The following is a 26624-nucleotide window of genomic DNA, read 5'->3' on the forward strand; positions in this document are numbered from 1 at the left end:
TTATGCAATATAAATGTCACCCAAGTTATATTATAAAGATACAAAATGTTATATTTCTATATATTTATTTATCTAAATTTAAACATGCCTCAAATCAAACTAAAAAGTTACATAGATAACTGAAATCTTTGGAAAAACCATTTTTTCCTCTGCCTTGGCTGGCTTCCGTGCCGGTGGCATGTTAAAAGCACCAACTGATCGTGGCCGATGCCAGACTCCCCTGGCACCTGTGCCAGTGGCACGTAAAAAGCACCCACTACACTCGCGGAGTGGTTGGCGTTAGGAAGGGCATCCAGCTGTAGAAACACTGCCAGATCAGACTGGAGCCTGGTGCAGCCCCTGGCTTCCCAGACCCCGGTCGAACCGTCCAACCCGTGCTAACACGGAAAACGGACATTAAACGATGACGATGATGATAGACTAGTAAAGATTTACCAAGTAATACAACCTACTCCACATGATATTTTCATGACCATGTTTCCAACAAAATCATCTTAAAGATGACAGATGACTTGTACACTGATTTCATTTAAAGTGGCAATGAGTTGTACACCATCACCCTCACTCTCAAATTAGTAACCATCTTCAATCCTGTGGCAAAATCAGGTCAAGATAACTGTAGAAGGAGACAGACACAGTGGATGACCAAGATGCTCTACTTGCCTCTCTACACTCCACAATGTGCTGGAGTAATTTATTTAGTAATCTAGTTAACTTTAATATTAATTGGACCAAGCTGGTGTTCAGACCAAAGTAGACCATTCTTACATGATATAAAAGGCCTAATTTTAATATTATTCAAGAGGCCACAGCTGCAAGATGCATCTCACAATACTGTACAAGGAATTTTTGTCTCCCATGAGCTTTGTCAGATCCTCAATTTCAAATTAAAATTCAAACACACAACAGCAACTGAAATACGAACTCTTTAAATGAGACAGTTTGGCATCATAGAATGAGAGGTTGTGGTCTCAGAGTATGTTTGGTACTAATAAGTTAATCTGTTATCTGGTATACATCTTTTGTTTGCAAAGTGACTTTCAGTTGTCAGTGCAGGTTACTAAACATTACTTGATTAGCGTTATACAGTTGTTTTTAGTAACACCTGATGATGTCCTGACCTTTATATGATCAACAAATAATTAAGCTGTCTACAATCAATAAATCATAAAACCCCAGAAGCATTTTTCTAATAAATGAAGACGGGAATGTTCTAAGATACGAACAGAAAATAACAAGCAATTACTCATTGAAAAGAAATATTTGAAATAGCCTCACAACAATTTTAAACATTATTTTCCATTTACTTGCTTTATTTCAAGTTTTCAACTTTAATTTGAAGACACGGGGTTAGAGTTAATGGTTAACTTTAGAATGGATCTATTTTCCAGCCAGTTAGATTTTAGCTGCTTCGTCTAAATACATAGAACAATGAAGGACTGTTTGAAATTATGAGATATACACTAAGAGACTAACATCATACTTCTAGATTTAATCTTCTGGTAAAACAAGAGTCTTTGAATGAATAACATTGGTTACATAGATCAGCAGTTCTTAAACTGACAGATATTGGTACCTCACCAAAATATTAGTGAAATTTTTTGGTCCTTACTCTCTCTTTTTTAATGAGAAGACATCTAGTTTGTGTCTACATCATTCTTAGCCAAGAAGTTTAAAACTCTTTAAAACCCTTGCTATTTTATTACACATAGCAATTTGTCCAGCCACTTTTAAATCCTCAAAAGCTCCTCCACCCTATGAAAACCTCTTGGGTAAGGTGACAAACAGATTAAAATTTCTAGATGAATCCTAATAGGAATGTATGTGAAACTACAAACAATACAAAACAGTAAAGTCAGCTCGATCAAAGAAGGTAAAAATATCTTGCTAAATAATTAACCCTGTTGTTACCATATTTCTTCCTCTGTTTCAATTAATTTTGAAATTAATGAAGAATTTAGTGAAATAATCTTGTCATTATTAAGGTGATATTTGGAACACAACATAAAATTTCAATGAGGAATTTTAATGTAGATCACTTTAAGACAGGGAAGCCTGTATCATAGAACCAGAGGTGGTCCTAGGTTGGTTGGTATCAAAAGGGTTAAGATCAATTAGAGCTCTTAATCTTAATTTCAGGATTAGTTGATACAGCTAACATCTCTCACCTACTAATTTTTGATATTTCTATCATAACATTTCCATATATTAACTGTTATGCCTGCAAAGCAGAATTAACGGTCTCAGCTATAATCAAGGTAGATAAAGAGAAAATTATTGGAGTGTATTTGCATGAAAGGTGGTACAAGCAAAAGCAAAGACCCACTTTTTGGTATCGTAGCAGTAGAACTAAAGGTAACAAACTTAATCTCAGGAACAGATCAGTATGAGAGCCCTTAAAAAAAAAATCATTGCTGTGTGGTAAGAAGCTTGCTTTCCAACCACATGGTTCCAGGTTCAGTCCCACTGTGTGACACCTTGGACAAGTGTCTTCTGCAATAGCCTTGGACTGACTAAAGCCTCGTAAATGGATTTGGAAATGGAAACTGAAAGAAGCCTGTCATATATAAATATATATATAATTGTGAGTGTCTTTGTGTCTGTGTTTGTCATCCCATCACCTGACAATTGATGTTGGTGCGTTTACGTCCCCGTAGCTTAGCAGTCCAGCAAAAGAAACCGATAGACTAAATACTAAGCTTACAAAGAATAAGTCCTGGGATTGATTTCTTCAACTAAAACCCTTTAAGGCAGTGCTCCAGCATGGCTGCAGTCAAATGACTGAAACATGTAAAAGAAACAATGAAAGATGTAATGTTGAGTACGACATTCTGTTTTTGATTCGACGGTCATTCGGAATGCTCACAGCAGCCATATTCCTGCCACTCTATGTCACGCTGGTGAGACCCATATTGGAGTATGGGATTCAAGCCTCTTCTCCTTATCTCCTCAAAGACATACAGCACCTCGAAAGAGTCCAGAGGCTGGCTACCCGCATGGTTCATGGTCTCAAAAATTTGTCCTACGAAGAAAGGCTTGAGGACGCTCGACCTTTGTTCTCTTGAAAAACGCTGCCGCCGTGGTGATCTCATTCTCACCCACAACATCATAAGCGGGAAGTGTAACCTCTCGAAAGAGCTGTTCTTCACTCTGCTCCGGAGCGTCGGCTGCGGGGTCATTCCGAAAAGCTCTACCTGCGACGATTTCATCTCAATCGAAGGAGAGGAGCTTTCTCCGTCGGGTTGCGGATCCGTGGAACAAGCTGCCAGACGAGATGGTGAAGATGCCGACGACCGCTTTGTTCAAAGCCTCCCTGGACCTCAAGTGGCCTGAACTCTTTACATGAACACCACCCTGTACTTAACTCCATGTCCCCCTACATGGCCTTGCTATTTGCTTTTGAGCCAAATTAACTAACTAACTAACTAACGACATAACAGAGCAACTAGAAAAGTTTGTCAATTTCAAATCTAACATCGTTAGGTGGTGTTTAATTCTTGGTTAATTCTCGATGCAAAGGTCTTCCAGCTATGTGACCATCCTCTTTTTTTTTTAATTTTTAGACGTAACATGTCTTTTTCTTAAGATGACAGGTTTTAGTGAGAGATTTCAGCAGCTATTTCTAGCAGATTGAGCAGCTACATAAAACCTATCATTGGTGGTAATTTGTGTAGTCATGTACATTGTTGCCAACAACAAAGAGCTTCTTTTTAATATTACATTAAGTGTTATTTTATCAATGTGATAATTTATGAGACAGGGAGGAAGAGTCCATAAACAGCATCACATAAGTGAAATTCATTAGAGCTAAGTAGACTTGCTGATCAATAATTATAACGAGTACAAAAAGTAAAGCTACCTTACAGGGTTTAGAGACCAAGTTGGAGAATAAATAGAAGTGTCAGTTACAATCTGAAAAGACTTCTCCTGTCTGGCAGAAACTAAGAAGATAAAGAGAAATAAATACTTGAATTCATACAGTTGCATAGTAACAGAGGTCTATGAATTTTATATTCTAGCTTACTTTTAATCTAATTTAATATACTGGCCTTCTTTATCACTAATTAACTAATAAACTTTATTGCACTGGTATATATTTAAGACATAGAGAGAAAACAACAATGCCACATAAACATTATGCCAAAAGACAAAATAAACTTTCCAGTTATTACAGTGTTTGGTGGTCAAGTGGTTAAGTTGTTTGAGTGTAAGTAAAGATCATAAGATCAAATCCTAACCATTGTAAAATTTCAAACAGTCAGCTAGCCTTAAAACAAATGATATCCGGCTGCCATGTGCTTTCACATAACAGGATCAAGTTGTGGAATAATGTATTGTACATTAATCCTTTAGCATTCAGAATATTCAATCAAATGTAATGCTTATCTTTTTACATTGTTTTCTCATAGATTTGGGATTTTGATACGATTGTATACTTTTTAAAATGACATTGTAGTATAGGTGTAAGAGACTGGATCTTGACAGTTTGAACCCAAAACATGTAGAATATTTGGGCCAGATGTGGCCAATTTGAATGCTAAATGGTTAACACAAAAAAAAAAAAGTTACAAAAACCAGAACAACAAAATGTTGTTGAATATAATTCGAATTGTAATCCTATTTACACGGTTCCCATAAGCAAACAATGAAATTAAAATGTCCAAAGAGATAAAAGTTATTAGTATGCTTTGAACAAAAGGAAAATGTTATCGTGGCTAAAGAGTGGTTTATTATTTAGTTGTCATTTTCAAAAATCAAAGCTTTATTCATTCAAGAAATTGAGAGAGAATAGCTAAATGCCTTGAAAGAAATTACAATCAAATACATAATTGTGCTAATTATGATTTTTATTTTATTGTACTTCTTTCTAAAAATCACAATTTGCTCATTCTTCAAGCCTTTCAAAAATGGAGGAAGGGTGGTTGAAAAAAAAAAAAATCAATTATCAATGAACAATTATTCTAATAATTTATTAAATAATCTTGAGAACAAAGTGCACTACAAAAGTTCAACAAAGAAAACTGATCCCAAAGTGGATATGCTGAGTTAGAGGGGGTATCACACAATGTTTTTTTTTTTTTTTGTAACGAAAACGACATGACGAAAGTGGAATAGAATCAAGCAATGAGATAATATACACTTTATTAAAGATAACACGCTTAACTGATAGCATCTGCTAGAATGACATACTAGGTTAGTAGAGGAGAGAGAAAGAGAGAAAGAGTAAAACTTACTGCTTGCTATTTTTGCTGCAAGTAAAACCAAGCAACTAATTAGAAAACATTCAGATTCAGATTTATAATAAAAAAAATTGTCCTGTTAAAATTTCAACACATTATTTTCGTTAAAGTATAATTGTAACAATTTGGTGAACCTCGGTGAAACTATTGCAATGGCGACACTATCTAGCGTAGGTGGAAATATTTCCAGATGACTCTTGGTGGATATTGAAAAAGATGAAAAAAAAATTTTTTTAAACAAATTAATGTATCTAATGTAATGGTTAGGTAAATGTTTCAATTTAAAGAATAATTCCAGAAATACTTTTATAGAATATGGATGCGAGGATTCTAACAGTAATTTTTTTAGAATTTAGTATTAAATAAGATATTATGGACCAAGATACATGACATACACAATCAAACTATCGTTATAAGGCAGTCTGATGATGACTTAACTGGCTGAACAGCTGAAACTTAGAAGTTACTATCAATAATATTCTTATATATATTCTTGTACTCTACAAAAGTATAGAGTAACTGATCAGATTAATGTAAAATTGTTTTTAGTATAACTGAACATAAAAACAAACATTAGTATACTTAATATATATATATATATATATATATATATATATATATATATATATATATATATATATATATATGTATGTATGAATGTATGTATATGTAAATGTTAACCACAGAAAGTGAGTGCCCAACACGGCATTGGTGGATATAATTTCTTTATTTGTGAATTAAGGCTACCATTGGTTTCATGATAAGAAAAGTAGAAAAATATCCTAGTGTCTTAACAATTTTTCAAGCTGATAACATATATGTACACACACACACACACACACACACACACACACACACACACACACACAGAGAAAGAGAGACAGAGAGAGAGAATAAATGTGTGTTTCACTAAGTTTGTATAACTTGGAGAAAAGATAAAGGGATCATGGGATCTCATCACAGCATATAAACTCATTCAAAACCATGAAATTCACTGTATCATTTTTGCCAATGCTGATTCAGGCCAGTTCATTTGGACCCTTTCACATGACACACATGCACATACACAAACACACAAGTTCTAGTTGATAGCTTTTGTTACTAAGATGTAATTAGTAAGGGAGGAAGTTACTCCAAAAGTATAGTGGCCAGAGTAAGGACAGGTCAGAGAAAGATTGGCAAAGCAGTATCACCTTAGGGTACTAAAAAAGCAAAGGAGATGCCTTAGAGAGAAGCAATTATAGAGGAATCAAATTACTGAATCAGATTATGAAGGTCAAGAAAGGGTCATAGCTCAATTGGCCCATGACAGAGTAGAACTAAATGAGATGCAGCTAGGTTTCCTATCCAGTAAAGGTACTACGGATGCAATATTCCTAGTGAGGCAACTGCAACAGAAATACTTGGCTAATAGTAAATCATTATTCCAGGCTTTCGTTGATTTGGAGGTGTTTGACAGGGTATCACATACAGGAATCTGGTCCTTAATGAAGCTAGATGTTGGCATATGGCTTGTGAGAGCTGTACAAGCCATGTACAAAAATGCAATAAATGAAAGTCAACAACTTCTATGATGAGTTTAGCAAAATGCTTGCAGTCCATCAAAGTTCAGTTTTCAGTCTCCTCCCATTCATAATAGTCCTACAGGAATCACAGAACAGTTTAAGACTGGTTATCTATGGGAACTCCAATGTGCTAATGATCTAGTTCTCATAGCTAAATCTATAGAAGAATTAGAGAGAAAATTTCAGGCATGGAAACTAAAGCCTAAAATTGAGAGGTCTTAAAATACATTTGGTAAAGGCAAAGGTTTTAAAATGTAGGAAAGGAGACAGGAAGTTGGTACATTCAGTGAAACAGCCTTATTCAATATGTAGAAAAGGAGAAATTATAAATTTGATACAAGGTACCCAATGTAAGCTATGGGCAAAAGAGATGTAACAGAATCTCAGGCAGACTAGCAGAGAACAAAAGCTTCATATATGATAGACACACTGGAGCAGTACATACTATGAACACACCAGAAATAGACTTCCCTGAATGCCTGGATGGCTCACTAAAATTAGTTGATAGCTTTTGTTATTAGGGAGATGTAATTAGTAAGGGAGGAGGTTACTCCAAAAGCATAGTGGCCAGAGTAAGGACAGGTCAGAGAAAGATCAGGGAGAAACTACTGCTGCTAGCAACAAATGTGAAAGGTAGATTGTAATAATGCTTGTGTTAGAAGTGCAATGCTGCATGGCTCTGAGACATGGGTTTTAAACACAAAGGACGTAAGGAGTCTTGGAAAAAAAAAAAAAACGAAGCAAGCCTGCTCTGTTGGATGAGCAATGTGAGTGTGTATGAAAGACATAGTATAGAAGTGATGTATGGAAAAATGGGCATAAGAGATGTCACATGTAGTGTGCAGGAAAGAAGATTGTGCTGGTATGGACAATGTATGGATAAGGACAGTTGCATAAAGATGTGCCAATCATTTAATGTGGTTAGAGCTTGTGGAAGAGTGAAGCTAAGGGAGTCAAGGAATGAAATGGTGAAGACTAACTTCAGGACCCAGAACCTCAAAGTAGATTTGACAAAGGACTAGGATGACTGGAAATACATAGTTCTCAAGAAGACTTGTCCACCTCAGCGAAACCAATTTTTTGGAAGCAATGTGTGTGTGTGTATATATATATATATATACACACACATACACACATAAGGACACTTTGTAGAATCTTCTTGTCATATCATGCCACTTCCACCTATTATCTCTCTCACTGCAGATCTCCCGTGATATCACTATTTTCCTTGCAAATGTTATCTCCACCCACATGTTACATTGATCATCCTCTGCCCTCTCCACTGAACCATCAAGTTATCTCCTCATGCGCTACGCCTGCCTCTTTCTTCCCCTATCCACCTATATGTCATCTCTCTCTCTCTTATTCTCCCCACCTCTATCAACTGCATCACCATTACTTACTGCTCTTCCCCACCCCAACTCTCCAACTTTTGGATTATTGGTCATCCCCTGCTCCCTACATCCACCCTTCAACCTTTCCCAATCTTTACAGCTGTTGCCTATCTCTCCTCCCCCATCTCTTGCTTCTGCATATATTCTCACAAATCCCAACCTATCTACACTCCTAGTTCCTGTATCCCCACCCATTTCTACTTACCACATACCTAGAGAGACCATCTACACACCTCATCACCACTGTTTATATTTATCTCTCTGCAACCCCTACTGATCATTCTCATCTTCTTTTCTACATGGAGTAAATCTTCTAGAGAACCCCTGCTCTTCCTCTTCACCCTGCCTCATATTTTGACCCTCGCCCCTAGCATAAAGCAGAACTCTACACTCTGTAAAGTGGTTGGTGTTAGGACAGGCATTCAGCTGTGGAAACCATAGTAAAACATAACACTGGATGCAATGCAGTTTTAGGGCCTGCCAGATTCTTTCAAACCATCCATCCAAGTTCACAATGAACAAGGATGTTAAATGATGTTGATGACAATACATACACATACATGCATGTGTATTTCTGTATATACATAGTCATCATCATCATTATCATCATCATCATCATCATTTTTTTAATGTCCTTTTTTTCCATGCTTGCATGAATTAGATGAATCTTCTTCAAATAGTATCAATCCACTGGCTGTAGCCTCTTGTCCTCTTGTCAGCCATTTTGTGAAGCTCAGTTTCAAGTAGTCAGCTTTCATTTCTTTCCATATCTGCCTCTTACAAGAGTTTCATCCACTTAGCTCACTTGACAATTCTTTATCCGACTGTTATCCCCTATGCACATCATAGCTCTCAACCAACACAGTCTCTTACACACTAATCTCAGTTTTTCTCTCAACTCAAGTGGTATTTTAGTTGTTCATTCACACTCACTAGAGAATACTCATTACTCTTTACTTGTTTCAGTCATTTGACAGTGGCCATGCTGGAGCACCGCCTTTAGTCGAGCAAATCGACTCCAGGACTTATTCTTTGTAAGCTTAGTACTTATTCTATTGGTCTCTTTTGCCGAACCGTTAAGTTATGGGGTCGTAAACACACCAGCATCGGTTGTCAAGCGATGTTGGTGGGGGGCACACACACAAACACAGACACCCACATACATATACATATATATGAGGGGCCTCTTTCAGTTTCCATCTACCAAATCTACTCACAAGGCTTTAGTTGGTCTGAGGCTATAGTAGAAAACACTTGCCCAAGATGCTACGCAGTGGGACTGAACCCGGAACCATATGGTTGGTAAGCAAGCTACTTACCACACAGCCACTCCTACGTCTAACGAGAATATGCATCTCATTTTTTTCCTTTCTGGCCTTCACACATTCTCCTCTGCATCAAACACTCAGGTTTTTGCTACTATGCAAAAGGACTCCTCACTACTCCTTACTCAAACAGAGAATCCCTTTGTTGCTAATAAAAGTAACAACTCTCAAAACAGTTCTATTCCAGTTGTAACTGACTTTCCTACATTCAGAATACCCACCTCCTTTGTTAATTAACCTTTAAAACCAGTCAAATCCATCCCAAATGTTCTACCTGTTTTATGTTCAAACTGACCAGATTTGGCATCTCACACTTATCCAACAATGTCATTCTAAAATTTTTTTTTTTGCTGTATTGTGTATTTGTTTCTTTTTTGCATGTTATTTTTTATTATTGATCTTCTATATAAATGAAGCTATATCTTTTAATTTGCTCCTTTCTTTTACATGAACCGAGGAGATACCTTGCGTAACAGTCATTATTTTAACGAGTTATAACCAATTATCACCTGAAGAAATACATCTGCACCAATGGATGTTCCTGAACCATTAGTTAAGTATCCCAGCTGTGAGGGATCAATGCTAGGTGGGTTGAAACTATTGTAGTGATTAATAAATATTCTTGTATCTTCCATCTCTCTCATTAACCAAACTTGTCTGGCACCTGTGTCGGTGGCACATAAAAAACACCATCCGAGCGTGGCCGTCTTCCAGCCTCGTCTGGCACCTGTGTCGGTGGCACATAAAATCACCCACTACACTCTCGGAGTAGTTGGCGTTAGGAAGGGCATCCAGCTGTAGAAACACTGCCAGATCTGACTGGCCTGGTGTAGCCTTCGGGCTTGCCAGACCCCAGTTGAACCGTCCAACCCATGCTAGCATGGAAAGCGGACGTTAAACGATGATGATGATGATGATGATGATATACACACACACACACATATATAATGACTCCCTTACCTATGAGTCAAATACAACAATCCCTGACTCATTTTTCGAATCAGTCTTTATATGACTGATCAACAATGGCATTTGAAATTTGCCAGTGATTTATAGATCTTGTATTATTGATAAAATGTTCAATGCATTGACTGCATAACCATTAACCAACTCACTGTTATCTGATCTGATCTGCTGCAACAAGCAACCAAAAAAAAGGTTAAAAATAATATATTACAAGTAAGTTTCATATGAAAGTACTGCATTCCTTTAATAAGGGACATTCCCTACCTAGCTCTTCAGCAGTGCTTGTGCAAGTGTAACAGTAATCTCAATGTCACTTGGACATCCCACCTCCACAGTTGATCAAAGTCTAAAACAATCATTATAGGAAGAGAACATAGAGACTCTATGGTATTTTGAAACCAGATACAACATTCTAGTAAGTTAAATGATTTATCTTCTGCAAAAAACATTGGTGCTGGTGTCACATGAAGAGCACTGGTGATAGTGCCATGTAAAATGCACCGAGTACTCTCTGTAGAGTGGCGTTAAGAAGGGCATCCAGCTGTAGAAACCAAGTCAAAACAGACAACTGGACTTGGTGCAGCACCTGGCTGTGCCAGCTTCTGACAAACTGTTCAATCCAAGTCAGCATAGAAAATGGACATCAAACAATGATGAAGAATGGTAATATCTCCCTGTCTTCAGCAGTGGTTCTCAACCTATGTCAACTCAGGGCCTCACCTAGTGCACTAAATAATATTTCATAACTATCTCTCCACCAAACCCTCCTTTTTTTTTTTTTTTCTTTGCAAAAGAGAAAAAAAATAGAAAAGATTATTTATACTACTCTAACCATCGTGTGATTTCTCTTAGATACCTGTATGGAAATAACTAGAAAAAGCAGTGACTTATGTAATGAAGTTATATTGGGTCTTGGCATATCATCAATCAGGTTTCCTGCTCAATGCTATAATAATGTCCTATTTATACTTTTCAATCTTGACAAAGATCTCTAAAAATTAATTAAAATTTAAATATTGCATGTGGTTTAGGTATTATATTTCTAAGAAAAATCCTAACCCCATTCTGAATACCTAGTGCCCTATATATTAGTTTCTTGACATTTGCAGCCCTAATGCAATGAGCTCACAAAACACTTGCATCCAAAAGAGCTTTACCAATTACATAACATAGTGTCATCAACACCTATCAGTCATTCAGCTTTGGGGTTTCTTGTAGCGAATTTTGCATGGCTTAATTCTAATGCCAAATCATTCACATGAAGAAAATTATATGTAGCTCAGCTAATGAGAGAGCCACTAAGTGGTCACTCAACATGCTAATAATTGCAGCCTAATCACAACTAGAATCTTAAAAAAAACAGAAATACATATTTAACAATTAATTCAATCCAATGTTATGGGCAATATGATTAGTGAAGTTCAACTAAACTACAGTCTTTAGCAAAGAAATATATTTTTCGATTTATGTTAGCCAGAAAAAAGTCAGGGCAATGTCCGTGATCTGTATGAGCTCTTCACATGGCTTATGTCTAATTTGAACTTTTGAGAACCGATGTTCATAAGAAAAACGCGTGGGCAGGGAGTAAGTTTTAGAAAGCTGTAGTTCTGCAGAGGACACAATTAGAGGAAGTGCTTCAAGCAGGAAGAGATTGAAAAAAGACAGATGTATTGGAGTGTTGTGAACAAGCTTGTTTGTTTGAAAAGCTGGACCTCTTTGAGTAAGTATCAGTTTGTTTACTTGCACAAATCCTTGTACAGACCACTTTGCATCTCTGTTTAATTTGTCTGTGGAGAAATCTATAGAAGACGGATATCTATATATTTCTCCACAGATAAATAAAACAGAAATGCAATGTTTTCTGTACAAGGATTTGTGCAAGTAAACAAACTGATACTTACTCAAAGAGGTTCAGCTTTTCAAACAAACATTCACAGATGATACTATTAAATGTTGCTCTCAGTCATACACGCACACAGTAAATTGTCCACTGGTTATGTGTTTTTGAAAACATGAAAAAAAAAGAGAGAGAGAGAGAGAGAGATCTTATGAAAGTTAGCAACAGGAAGGGCAACCAGCTGTTAAAAGACTGCCTGCCTCAATAATATATTCTAACTCATGCCAGAATAGGAAATTGGACATAAAAGTGAACGGGGGAAAAATAGTGAATATATACATATATACAGGTGCATACATTCATTGACACACCACACATCCATTTGAGCTTATGCACAAGTGGATGATAGATGGATGTATGAATGTATTCCTATATTACATAACTGTATATACATATTATCAGCTTTCAGTCAAGCAATCATTAGGATTCAGTTACTTTTCCCTGGTTGCCAAGAGAACGCATGTTTATTACTTACTTTACGATAAATGTAAGCATGGTCATGCTAGGCCTAACCTTATGTACATGCATACCACTGCAAAGCTGGCTGTGATCAGGTGAGGCCCAACCTTATTTACATATATGTACATCAGCTATGTAAATGAACTGTAGTATTGACACAGAGCTTGAGATTAAATTTGTAACCAAAGATATAATGACATGTTTAATAAGCATATAGATTAGCAATTAACGTTGCAGGATTTTAGGCCCAACAAAGCACGCGCAATATCAATTCTATCCACCTTATTGGCATGACCCGGAGACAAGCCTCAATGAGATATCTTGTGTCAATAAAGACTTCAGGCTCTGAAGTGTGAGAGCATTATGATTTACAGCTAGCACATGATGATCTCATAAATGACCAAGACCACTCTTTCCCCAATAGCTTTTATATTCATAATATAAACCTACACTAAAGTTACAAGAAAGCTTAGGAAGGCACCAACAAGAGACCTAATAGTTGGATACTTATTGAATGTAGAAACATTCTTTAAGAATAACTGAAAGGTACCACACTCCAAATGGTTTTTATGACATATCCAACACTAATCTGAAGTTTCTAAGTCTCTATATTAGACATATAGGCACACACACACTCACATGTACATAGACAAACATACATACATACACACAGGCATATACATATGCACATATTTATATACATATATACAATCAAATAAGTATATGTGTGTATATATAATTTATGTTCAGTTAACTGAAAATAAGAAAATAAAGAGCTAAAAGTTATAATTATTTATTATTAAAAAATTGGTAATCTTTACTTCTTACAGCTGTTTCCATTAGTGCCCAATAAGTGAATTAAAAATAATTGTGCTCTAAATTTGCATTTATATGTTATGAGCATAATTTCATCAGAGGAAAAGATATACATTACAATATTACATTCCGACCGCTCTGTTCAGTCTGCTTGCTTGAATGGATAGGTCAGAATGTAATACTGTAATGTATATCTTTTCCTCTGATGAAGTTATGCTCATAACATATAAATGCAAATTTAGAGCACAATTATTTTTAATTTACTTCTTCTTCATCATCATCGTTTAACATCCGCCTTCCATGCTACTCATTGGGCATTAATGAAAATGGCTGTAAGAAATAAAGATTACCAATTTTTTAATAATAAATAATTATTAACTTTTAACTCTCCATTTTCTTTCCTTCAATTAACTGAACATATATACCTATATATATATATATCTATATATATATATACCTATAGATTTATGGAAATTTCATTGCCCAAAATTACTAGGTATAGAACCAGTGTTTCCTTGGATGATGTAGCCATCCCTTTATGAGGCTAACATATCATCTAAGCAACTTATACATACATATATATATATATTGTCAGGAAGATCTTAAGTCAATTTGGTTTAAGATCTGGAATGAAAGGGATTTCAGTCAGGATGGCTAGATATAATCAAGAAGGAATACCAGATTAAAATCACCAGTAAAATTTACATGATCAACTTTGAAAACTTTCACTAAAGCTATGAGAAAGTTTGAGAAGGCACTAAGAAGAGATCTAATAGTTGGATACTGCTATTAGATATTGATGTTCTACAAAACGTAACTTAATATATATAAAAGAACTATGAAAAAGCCAAATCAGCATAACATACTGACTTGCCATAGCACAGAGAAATCTTGTAACCAAGTTTGAAAGCACCAGCTTGGCAGAAAACTAGAAGTCAATTGCTTGTCTAAACATTTATGCATAAACCATACACAAACTGTCTCAACCAATGCCTGCAAGACATTGTGTGTCCAACAAGATAGTAACGAATGGCTGACAAGTGGAAAGAAAGTAGTGTGGAGGAATTACCAAACAGATTTCTTGTGATAGTAAGGATTTATTACAGAAAGGTATTGTTTCTTCCCCCCCCCCCTTTCATGGATGTTGAAATTGTTGGAGTCAGCAAAAACACCCACTGCTTCAGATGTTGCCACTGAAAGGATCACAAAAACCTGGCCAACAATCTTCACACATATAAATGGAAGCGAAATTATTGTCTCCAAAGATTATAAATTTTTCAAAGAGAATAATTCAAGAAGATGGTATGTCTGCATTACTGTATATTTTGGCACTAAATCCACTGTCCTTTCTTTTACAAAGATCCTCTGATTATGTGTTAGATTTTACAACAGTAAAGGATAATAATGTAAGCCATAATTTTGTTGTGGATGATCTAAAGATCTATACTAGATATATATATAATGCTGAAAAATAGTTGAATCTGGTAACAACATTTTCAAGTGATAAAAGTGATAAAAGAAGAGGATTTGATAAAAAAAAACAACACAAAAATACCCCCAGTTTATATCTGATACTTGAAAGCAGAAAATTTGCTTTCCAAACTCATGACCTCTACCCAATGGTCTCCCTATATTCCCCTATTTCATTAAAACTTATACATGCTACAAAAACCTAGGTATTGATGAAAATGCATCATAGAAAGGTACTGTGAACAAAGAATATTTATATCAGACTTCAAAAAAATAAAACAGACAGGAGTCTTATAAGAAGGCAATGTCTCACAATGCATTAACAATATCAGTAACGATACCAACATTTCAGATACTTGGCTTCTCTGTGGAGGAAATCCATTCCACAGATACTAAAGTCTGTAAGATCCTGACTTTAACTTGAAGCTTTTAAGAAACAATGCTACAGTCAGATTCTATCTCAAAAGAAAAGAGGCTTCAGTTCAGTCGGTTTCACTCAGACAGCATCATCTAAACAAGGCAACAAAAAATTCATCAATCAAGTGTTCAAAAAAATGAAGAGAACAACATCCTGCAGGTCAATAGAGAACTTTTCGAGAAATACAGTACTTACTTTGTGATGACCTATGAGAACTCAGATATGCAAGACCAATGTGTCTCAGCAAAGATTGGGAAGAGAAACATTCTACATACCACAAAAAAAGGTTATGCATGGGTGTGTTTCTTACAAACTTGAAGAGAATGATAATGTTAATATTTCAGGTGACTCATAACTGTTACATTACATCATACCTCGAAGATTATGCTTTTGTAATCCAACAGAAGGAAAATAACTACAGAACATCTAAAATTAATAAATGATATAAAGAAGCCATTAAAACACCAAAATGTGACCAAAAATGTTGATAATGTCACATTTCTGTGGAGGTAATATGCGATTAGCAGTCACCCATAATGTCTTTTAAATACTACTTTCCAATGTGGCATCATGATATTAGCTAAACCAATATAAAATGTCGTCTGTAGGAAAGATTGTCCTGGGAGAAATACAGATAATGCCTCTGTTACTGAATATATATCAATACAAAGAATATCAGAACATACCTATCAAGCACAAATATAATCAACCTGACAAAGTTGTTTGGGATAGAAAAGAAAAAATTATGCACAATCACAGAGATTATCTGCCCAGTAGAGATGAATCTCTCTCTTTCAGGATCGGTGAGAAAGAAAAATAATTACAAACATTTACTTTGCAAAAATACATCTTAGATTTGTTAGTAATTCACTTGGATTTGTTGGTAAACATCTGAGGGGAATTATCAAAAAGCTAAGGTTTTCAAATGTTAGAATCTACAGTAGCAAGAGACATCAAAGTAACCCATAATCTTTGTTGATGATTTAAAAATCTACAGTGGAAATATTTACTATGCTGAGAATAGCTGGATTTAATAACACTTTAAGCTGATATTGTGATAGATTGGCTGAAAGGTTTTATTCATACTTGATGGATGGATACAGAAAAACTATTTCCTAAAACCTTTACGTCAATATTCTCAACCCTGCCCCCACTGCTCTCTGATTTATTTAGGTCCTGATCAGAATGTATGATATAATGTATAATTTTGTACTAACTGCTGTGAAAACAGATGTAAGTTAGGACCAGTTTAGAAATGTAACTTGAATAAGAATTGGATTGATTAAAGCAAATAAGAACAAAAGGTGTTACAATGAGAGGAAAATTAAGATTAATGCATTTAATAGGGTTCTTTGTTGGAGAAGAATTGGGAGGGAATGCTCAGTATTTCTTCTTATGATACATCAATAAAGCATTTCCTTTCACAGACTATTACCAGTCTACCAATTCTGGTGACCATCTCAAGACAAAGGTAGGGAAGGGAACCTAGAAAATGTTAGAAACTAAACTCTTTTACTTGTTTCAGCCATTTGACTGTAGCCATGCTGGAGCACCACCTCTAGTCAAGCAAATCGACCCCAGGACTTATTCTTTGTAAGCTTAGTACTTATTCTATCGGTCTCTTTTGCTGAACCGCTAAGTTACGGGAATGTAAACGCACCAGTATCGGTTGTCAAGCGATGTTGGAGGGATAAACACAGACACACAAACGTATACACACACACACATACATATATATGTATATACATATATACGATGGGCTTCTTTCAGTTTCCATCTACCAAATCCACTCACAAGGCTTTGGTCAGCCCGAGGCTAGAGTAGAAGACACTTGCCTAAGGTGTCACACATTGGGACTGAACCTGGAACCATGTAGTTCGTAGGAAAAAATATATTAATTGGAGGGAAATTTCTTTATTGAATTTTTTAAAAAAAGGATTTCGTTTTTAATGATTCAAATTAAAATATTATTCGGTGCTATATTTGAGTAAGTTCACAATAAAATCTTGAAACATTGATGTGTATACAAAGGCTGGCAGAGCAGTAGCCTCATGTTTGATTACCAATGTAATACTAATGAATAACAAACAAGAAACTATTAACAAAATAAGAATTACATTATAGACAATTGTATAGCATCAAATATAATTTGGCATCGGTACAGCAAAGAAATTTATAATGGCCATAACTTACTAATTTAGAGTAGTTTAATTGTTACAAAACACTAAACTTAACCATTTTTCTTTTTTCTTTTTCTTTATTTTTATGTATATTTCTCTTGAACTACATTGCCTTTGTTATTTGTTTACTTTACTCTAATGTCCATTGGTCATCATGGGTCAGATGAGATCTCCTTTGAGTAGTATTTCCAGGTTGGATGTCCTTGCTATTGCCAACCTTTGTTCATTTTTCAAGTAAAGGATTGTTTTTTATTCCACTGGTTTTCAAACAGCAATACATCAACAAAGAATGCAAAGATTATGTCACTGTTTCCTGCAAGCAGTGACAAGCAGTGACAAGCAAAGCTGTGGAATGCCAACACATGCATGCACATGACAGGTTTCCACATACTTTCCATCTACCAAACTTCACAATCTATCTGTCAACCTCCATAAAGTGCTACTCTTAGGAATTGAACACAGAACCTCATAGTTACAAAGCAGTCTTCTTAACCAGACAGCCATGATGGTCTGTGACAACATTTATTGCAGTTTGTATATCCATGAAACCCAGCAATATTTAGCCAGGTGTGTCACCTTCCCTAACAAAACAACAGTAATGCAGGCTTCAATGTTAGTCACAAGGAACAATGTTTACAGAAGAGAAACAAACTGAATCAATAACAATTTCTCACAGGTACTTATTGTTTCATGAGGCATGAAATGTAAAATCTATCTGGGTAGGTTTTAAAATCTGAATGCTGATAGAATAAAAATATATTTTTAAATAAGATTAAATGCAACAGAGCTGGGTGGGTTTTTATTTTTTTTTATTTTTACCAATCTCACCATTTTTTTTTCAATTACTTTTGAAAATAATGAAGAATTCAGTAAAATAACTTGTCTTCATTAAGGTAGTATTTGAAATATAAATTAACATGTAATCTTTTTGGAAGGTCTTAATTTAACAGGAAATTTGTCTCTTATATCAGGAGTGGTTTCAAGTGGTTTGAAATCAAATGAGTTAAAAGATATATGTAACTATTAGAAAATGTATAAGTGCCACTAAATACTTATACTAATTCACATGGCTCCAGATGTGTGAATGACTAGAGATATAATTAGAGTTACACATGGCAGAACTGAGGCCTATAATTTAAAAATAAAAATAATAATAAAGTTTTTTTTTTAATCAAAGATCAGCTGGATTAAGTCTGGGTTGGATCTGAATCAATAAAATCAATTTTGTGTGAGCAGTCTCACCTTAATTTTAAATGTCCTTTCTCTTATTGTTAACATCAGTTACAGCTCATCATCATCATCGTTTAATGTCCGCTTTCCATGCAGGCATAGGTTGGACGAGTTTGACTGAAGACTGGCAAGCCAGGAAGCTGCATCAGGCTCCAATCTGATCTGGCAAGGTTTCTACAGCTCGATGTCCTTCCTAATGCCAACCACTCCGAGCGTAGTGGGTGCTTTTTACATGCCACCGGCATGGGGGCCAGTCAGGTGGTACTGGCATCGACCACGCCCGAATGGTGCTTTTTACATGCCAGTCAGACAGCACTGGTATCGACCACGCTGAAATGGTGCGTTTTGCATGCCACTGGCACAGGAGCAAGTCAGGCAGCACTGGCAACAACAATGTGAGAAAATGTCTCTTCCTCTTCTAAAGTTTGCTCACTTTTGATCATTTTTAGAAGAAAGTTAGTTTAAATCTTGATCATGTCAATGATATGTAACTCACCGACCAACAGGCCTTTTGTTTTTTGTCAACATACACTAAAACATTTGCATCTCAAAACTCAAATTGCTATAATTTAAAATCAGGAAAATATTGTGACGTTCTTTAATGGTTATTAAATACTAAAAGACAAGAATAAAGAGTGAAAAACAGTGCAAAACTGTTTAACCTTTTTGATGCCAACCCACCTGAAACTGCCCATGGTCCTTTGATACAAACTTCCTGTTTTGTATAAAAACACTCCATCAAAATTTCATGTGAATTTAAGTTTTAGATACTAGCTTAATACTGACAATGTTATTTTGATAAATTCTAGGTTATTTTCAAAATCAATTGAAATATAGTCAGTGAATTTCACTACAAATATGGTAACAAAAGGGCCAAGATGAAAATAGTGTTTAGGGAAGAAAAGAAAAAAAGAAATAGAATATATGTATGTATGAGTATGTGTGTATGTATATAACAACTAAGTAGCTAGTTAAAAAATCTCTATAGGAGATGATAGTAGTAACAATACTGAGAAGTAATGTTTTTTTATTACCATATCAATATGGCTGTTCCATAGGAATCAATGTTATTACCATTTTTAACTCCAGGAAGAACCTCCTCCAGCTAGTTATTGATGCAATCTGCACCCGATATATATATTTCAAGCAGGGGAGTGAATCCCTACTATCTTCTAGGAGATAATGGGATAACCATACATATATATGTGTGTAAATACGCAGTAACAAGACTCTTTGGTAAGTAATCAATTTGTAAAGAAATAAGGCAGAAACTAAAGACACGTGCTGTTGGAAACAAGGGTTATCAAGAAAAACTATAGGAAGAGAAAAAATAAGCAAATGTTTGCTTCACAACTATGTTCTGCATTTGATTAGTGTTGCATCTTGGAGCTCTGAGTGGAATTTTGCAAACAGAAACCCTGTGGAATGCAGTTGTGTGTATGAACGTAAGTGTAAAGATATATATATATCTTTTATCTTTCACTTGCTTCAGTCTTTGAACTGCAGTCATGCTTAGGCACTGCTTGAAAAGTTTTAGTCAAACAAATCACCCCAGTATTTATTCTATTGGTCTTTTATGCCAAACCTCTAAGTTATAGGGACATAAACAAACTAACATTGGTTGTCAAGCAATGGTGAGGGACAAAATAAAGTCACACACATACATATTTATTTATTTATTGCCCACAGAGGGGACAAACAAAGAGTTTTAGTCGATTACACCGACCCCAGTGCATAACTGGTATAATCGACCCCAATAGGATGAAAAGCAAAGTCGACCTCGGCAGAGTTTGAACTCAGGACGTAACAGCAGACGAAATACTGGTAAGCATTTCACCCGACGTGCTAACGATTCTGCCAGCTCACACACATACATATGGTTTTATATATATATATATATAATATATAATATATATATATATATATATATATATATATATATATACACACACACAACAGGCTCCTTTCAGTTTTGGTCGCCGAGGCTATATAAGTAGAAGACGCTTCACAATAGGACTGAACCTAGAACTATGTAGTTGAGAAGCAAACTTCCAACCATACAGCCACATCTGCACACAGAAATTCTGGAGTGATTGTCTTGCATTCTGGAAGACCACTGGGAGAGGGGTAACCATCAGCTTTAGTTAAAGCATGTCTCTAAGAGAAGGTCACTCTGTGGTCAGACACATCTATGAGTTGATGGCCATCACATACATATAAAACACATGCACACACTTACATATCCCTTGCCCCTCTCTCTTTCATAAATATGGAGAGCTACTGATTAGCCCAATCAAAACTAACAGCCAACAATGCTTTTGTGCACAAAAATGCAATATACAATAAATAAATTAATAAATTTTCAAAATTGTATAACCAAACAGTTTACTATGTTGTTTTTACATGAATTTTTACTGAGTTCTCTAGCAAATAAGAGTTTAGAAATACAAAATATGTATATATAGGTGCAGGAGTGGCTGTGTGGTAAGTAGCTTGCTTACCAACCACATGGTTCCAGGTTCAGTCCCCACTGCGTGGCACCTTGAGCAAGTGTCTTCTACTATAACCTCGGGCTGACCAAAGCCTTGTGAGTGGATTTGGTAGACAGAAACTGAAAGAAGCCCATTGTATATATATATACAATGGGCGGCGAGCTGGCAGAAACGTTAGCATGCCGGGCAAAATGCTTAGCAGTATTTCGTCTGTCGTTACGTTGTGAGTTCAGATTCCGCCGAGGTCGACTTTGCCTTTCATCCGTTCGGGGTCGATAAATTAGGTACCAGTTACCCACTGGGGTCGATGTAATCGACTTAATCCCTTTGTCTGTCCTTGTTTGTCCCCTCTATGTTTAGCCCCTTGTGGGTAGTAAAGAAATATATATATATATATGTGTGTGTTTGTATGTTTGTCCCCCCAACATCACTTGACAACTGATGCTGGTGTGTTTACATCCCCGTAACTTAGCGGTTCAGCAAAAGAGACCAATAGAATAAGTACTAGGCCTACAAAGAATAAGTCCTGGGGTCGATTTGCTCGACTAAAAGCAGTGCTACAGCATGGCCGCAGTCAAATGACTGAAACAAGTAAAAGAGTAAAGATATAAATATATATTTAGATTTTTCTTTTCCCTTTTTTTTTTGGAAAAAGAAGATTCTAACGAAAATTAAGACTGAATATTTTTACATTTTACCAGATCACTGAAGCATAAATGAATAATACCTCCTTTCACATGTAATGTATATAATCATTCAACCATAGAAGAGAATTTCTTGTCACAATCACTGTAAAAACTGAATGAGCATAACTAGATTGACATTCAGAAATATGGAAGTTATAGCAAAAATGTTAATTAACAGGTGAGAAACAATCCTGCATTATTTTAGTGTTGCTTTATTAAATGAGAGGTATAATAAGATCAAAGTAAATGTGAGTGGCTAATAGCGAATAATTTAAAAGAAAATATAGACAAAACTCATCAAACAGTTAAAAATATAATTAACCAGATCAGCAACTCTTTCAAGAAAATGACTGGTTTGGGGGAGGGGTTTATTTTAGAGAGAGGTGAGTGATATTTTTGTTGAAGTAAAACTATAGCTATTTTTAATGTTCAATAAATAAGGCCAAAATGCTCTAATAGATGAGTGTCTGTTAGGGTGCTGACAGAATCAGTTGAGCTAAAATTCACTGAATATCCACAATAAAAGTTTCAACAGTTATATATATATATATACTTGCCAAATATTCAGTTATTACCAACTTACTAACCAAACTCTGTACAATTTTCTTAACTCACCTGAAAAGAAAGACAAAAAAAATATATTAAAGATAAATACCAGTTTAATGAAATTTAGTGGAAAGGACAAGATACTACAAATTCAAATATTATGTGAAGCCTAAAATATAATTTCACAGATATTAAGAAAATTATTACTGTATATGATGGCATATTAGATGTATCCCAATTTTAGCAGTGCACATTAAACAAAAAAATTTTAGTGTATCAAAGCTTTATAGAAGGCCTAACTTAGCATATAAGATCTTTTTCTGAGACATTTTTTTCCTCAAAAAAGGAGTGCATCTCATTTGCCATCAAATGTAGTAACTGTCAACGGATACCAAAAGAGGAAAAGCAGCACCTATTGATACCTGGAGGGCATCAAAGACTAATGAAAGAGATGAAAATCCACATTGTATGAGTTATCTTCAGAACACAGACCTGGTCTGATTGCATACAAGACTATCTAGGGTAGGGGTCATCAAACTTTTTATACCATCGACCCTTTCATGGAATCCTTGACCTCACTCATCAACCTCCAGGCATGTACAAGAAAATAAATAAATAATAATAATTAAGCAGGCATAGTCCAACCAACTTCTAGGGGTCAATATCAACCACTTTGGGAGACCCCTGATCTAGGATTTAGGTGATGGTCTGAAATAAAGGGAAGGTTTAAATATATTACACAGTCCATTCAGCAGGTATCTGCACAGTTTCTATCTACTCAAGTTTATTTAAAATATATAAAAGCTTATCACCTATCCAGGATAATATATAAAACTTTTACTGAGCTTAAAGGAATGAAATTTGACTTCAACATAATTTGAATTCACAATGCAGAAAAGCACATTTTCATAGAACATGGAATGAAAGAAGAGAAGCACCACACAGAGATATACTTTCAGCAAACCAAAATATTATTTGAGCCGAAGATATTTAATAAAAAAAACCTGAATGTCACACAATAGTACTTTCTCTCCTCTTTGCATATAGGCATAGCAAATGGGTTGGCATCATCAAGAGCATCTGGCTATAAAATATCTCAAAAGGTCCTGCCCAACCCCTGCCATATATATATATATATATTATATATATATATATATATATATATTTATATATATATGTATATATACACACACATATACATATATATATATATATATATATATATAATATATATATATATACACACACACACACACATATATATGTATATACACACACACACATATATATGTATATACACACACACATATATATATACACACACACACACACACACGTATGTGCATGTGTATGTATATATGTTTGTGTCTGTGTTTGTACCTCAACCATTGCTTGACAACTGCTGTTGGAGTTTTTACATCCCCGTAACTTAGCAGTTTGGCAAGAAGGACCGATAGAATAAGTACAATGCTTACAAAGAATAAGTCCAGGGATTGATACCTTCAACTAAAAGGTGGTGCTCCCACAGTCAAAATGACTGAAACAAGTAAAAATGTAAAAGAGTATTAGAAATAACTTTTTACACGATCGTATAACCTGCTAGAAATAGCAGCTAAATCTTCCTAACATCACACCCTATTGCTTTAAAAAAACAAAATGAAAGATTCATCAAATACTCTTTACTCGTTTCAGTCATTTGACTGTGGCCATGCTGGAGCACCACTTATTCTATCGGTCTCTTCTGCCGAACCGCTAAGTTACACAGACGTAAACACACCACCATTGGTTGTCAAGCAATGTTGTGGGGGTGGGGGACAAACACAGACACACAAACATATACACCCACATACATATATATACATATACATACAGGGTGTCCCAAAAAAATGTATACACACTTTAGCAGCTGATAACTCAATTGATATTTTTTCTTTCCAGATGAAACCTATAGGATATAATGATGGCAGTCAGATTAAGCTTTGAACAAAGAAAATTCATTCTAAAATGATACTGGAAGTGTGAAAATGCAGTTGAAGTGCAAAAACAGTTGGGGAGGGAGTTTCAAACAGATCCATCAATGCAACTCTCTATCACTTGAATTAGAGATAAGTTTGAAGCTGATGGAACTGTTCAGAATGTCCACGATAAGCATTCCAGAAGACCCCGAACATCAACAACCCCAACAAAGCAAGGAGTACCGGAATTGAATCACCAAAGTCCAAGAAAATCTGTGCGGCAAAGCGAGTCATGAGGTAGGTATTCCAAAATCATCTGTCCAATGCATTTTGAAGCATTGTCAATGGAAAAGTTACATTCCAAGATTAGTCCATGCTATTAATGATGATGATCCAGACGAAAGAGTGCAGCATTGCGAGTGGTACTTGGAACGATGTGTAGAAGCTGCACACTTTCCAACAAAGATTGTGTGGAGTGATGAAGCCACATTTAAATTAAATGGTTCAATTAACTGCCACAATTAATTGCACCTACTGGGGTCCTGAGAACCTGCATGTTATGGTGAAACACCATGTTAATTTGATATTTGTGTGGTGTGGTTTATCATCAAGAGGATTAATTGGACCATTCTTTTGTTATGCTACTGTGACTGGTCCCGTTTACTTGAACTTGTTGCAACAGTCTGTTATGCCAAGCATTAGAGAAGACTTTGAAGATGAGGAGTTTTATTTTCAGCAAGATGGGGCACCCCCACACTACCATTGCTATGTTAGATCCTTCCTTGATGAGATCTTGCTAAACAGGTGGATTGGATGAAGAGGTATGGTTGAATTCACCAGACCTCACACCACTAGACTGGAGGTCAAAAACTATACAGAAGTCTCTTGTACAGGTGTGCGTTTAAGAATGAGTGTTTATAATTCATCATCATCATTTAGAGTCTGCTTTCCATGCTGGCATGGGTTAGACAGTTTCACTGGAACTGATAAGCCAGAGAGCTGCACCAAGTCCCGCTCTGATTTAACATGGTTTCTACTGCTGGATGCCCTTCCCAATGTCAACAACTCCAAGAGAGTAATAAATGCTTTTTATGCGCCAGCAGCATGTAAAAAGCACCCATTCCATATCTTTGCATAAAAGCAGAGCTAAAGATGTTGATGCCAAGTTGACATTTCCTATCAACACTATTATTCTCTAGCCTTGCACTTTCAAAGGCAAGTAAAATAAAAACAAAAAGATCCTCCAACTGAAAAACAGATTAGGCTTAGTCATGAAAGGCATCCAACTGTAAAATAATGCATTAATAATATCTCCTCCAACCTATGCTAGCATGGTAAAACAGAATTAAAATGAATGAATGAACAACCTAACAAACAACCTTTTTTAACAGATTCCAACACTTTCATAAAATACATCCATCAACTGATGTTTTATTAGAAAACTGAGGACATCATTAAAGGAAAGTGAATATTTTATGGCACTTTTCAAAAGATTGTAAATTTTATTGTGTGAAGGGTTAATAATTATTATAGCTTTTCTACTTATTCAAAGTGAAAATATTAGGAAGTAAAAAAAGGATTAGTTTTTGTCTTTTGTCTAGTTGGCAAACTCATTCATGCAACCCTTTCACACAGTTAAGGGTTAAGTCATAAAATAAAAACTGAGAATAATGACAAGATCATCATTGCCAGAATACAAATCAAATGACTGCTTAGTCAACAACATATATAGAGTCCTTAGCAGAACTGCTATTACTGCTACAGCTTTTGATGACAATAATAATAATGTGAAAGTAATTTGTATTTGAGAGAGTTTTATGGACTGTAGCAGAGGAGATGATGTGGTGTAGCACATAACACACATATATATTTGTTCAGTACAACATGGTGGTTAAGCGTTCTTATACATAATGTAACAAACTTCACTTCCATAACAAAAAAATGTCCGTAGTTCATTCATTTTACATTCATTTTCTCGTGTTGGA

The 26624-nt window shown here is 35.4% G+C and overlaps 1 protein-coding gene across 4 annotated transcripts in view; it reads right to left on the reverse strand.

Moving 5' to 3' along the window:
* Window positions 1-26624, reverse strand: part of LOC115222696 (oxysterol-binding protein 1) — a 221710-nt gene that overhangs the window by 154527 nt on the left and 40559 nt on the right. For 2 of the 4 annotated variants that reach the window (XM_036511611.1, XM_029793018.2), the window contains one exon: window positions 5235-5249. The exons of the other annotated variants lie outside the window; for them this stretch is intronic. In XM_036511611.1, the coding sequence (XP_036367504.1) occupies window positions 5235-5249 (15 nt within the window). The remainder of the gene's footprint in view (window positions 1-5234; window positions 5250-26624) is intronic. 4 annotated transcript variants of the gene reach the window in all.

Source organism: Octopus sinensis, linkage group LG20 (genome assembly GCF_006345805.1).
Source record: "Octopus sinensis linkage group LG20, ASM634580v1, whole genome shotgun sequence".
Taxonomy (NCBI): Eukaryota; Metazoa; Mollusca; class Cephalopoda; order Octopoda; family Octopodidae; genus Octopus; species Octopus sinensis.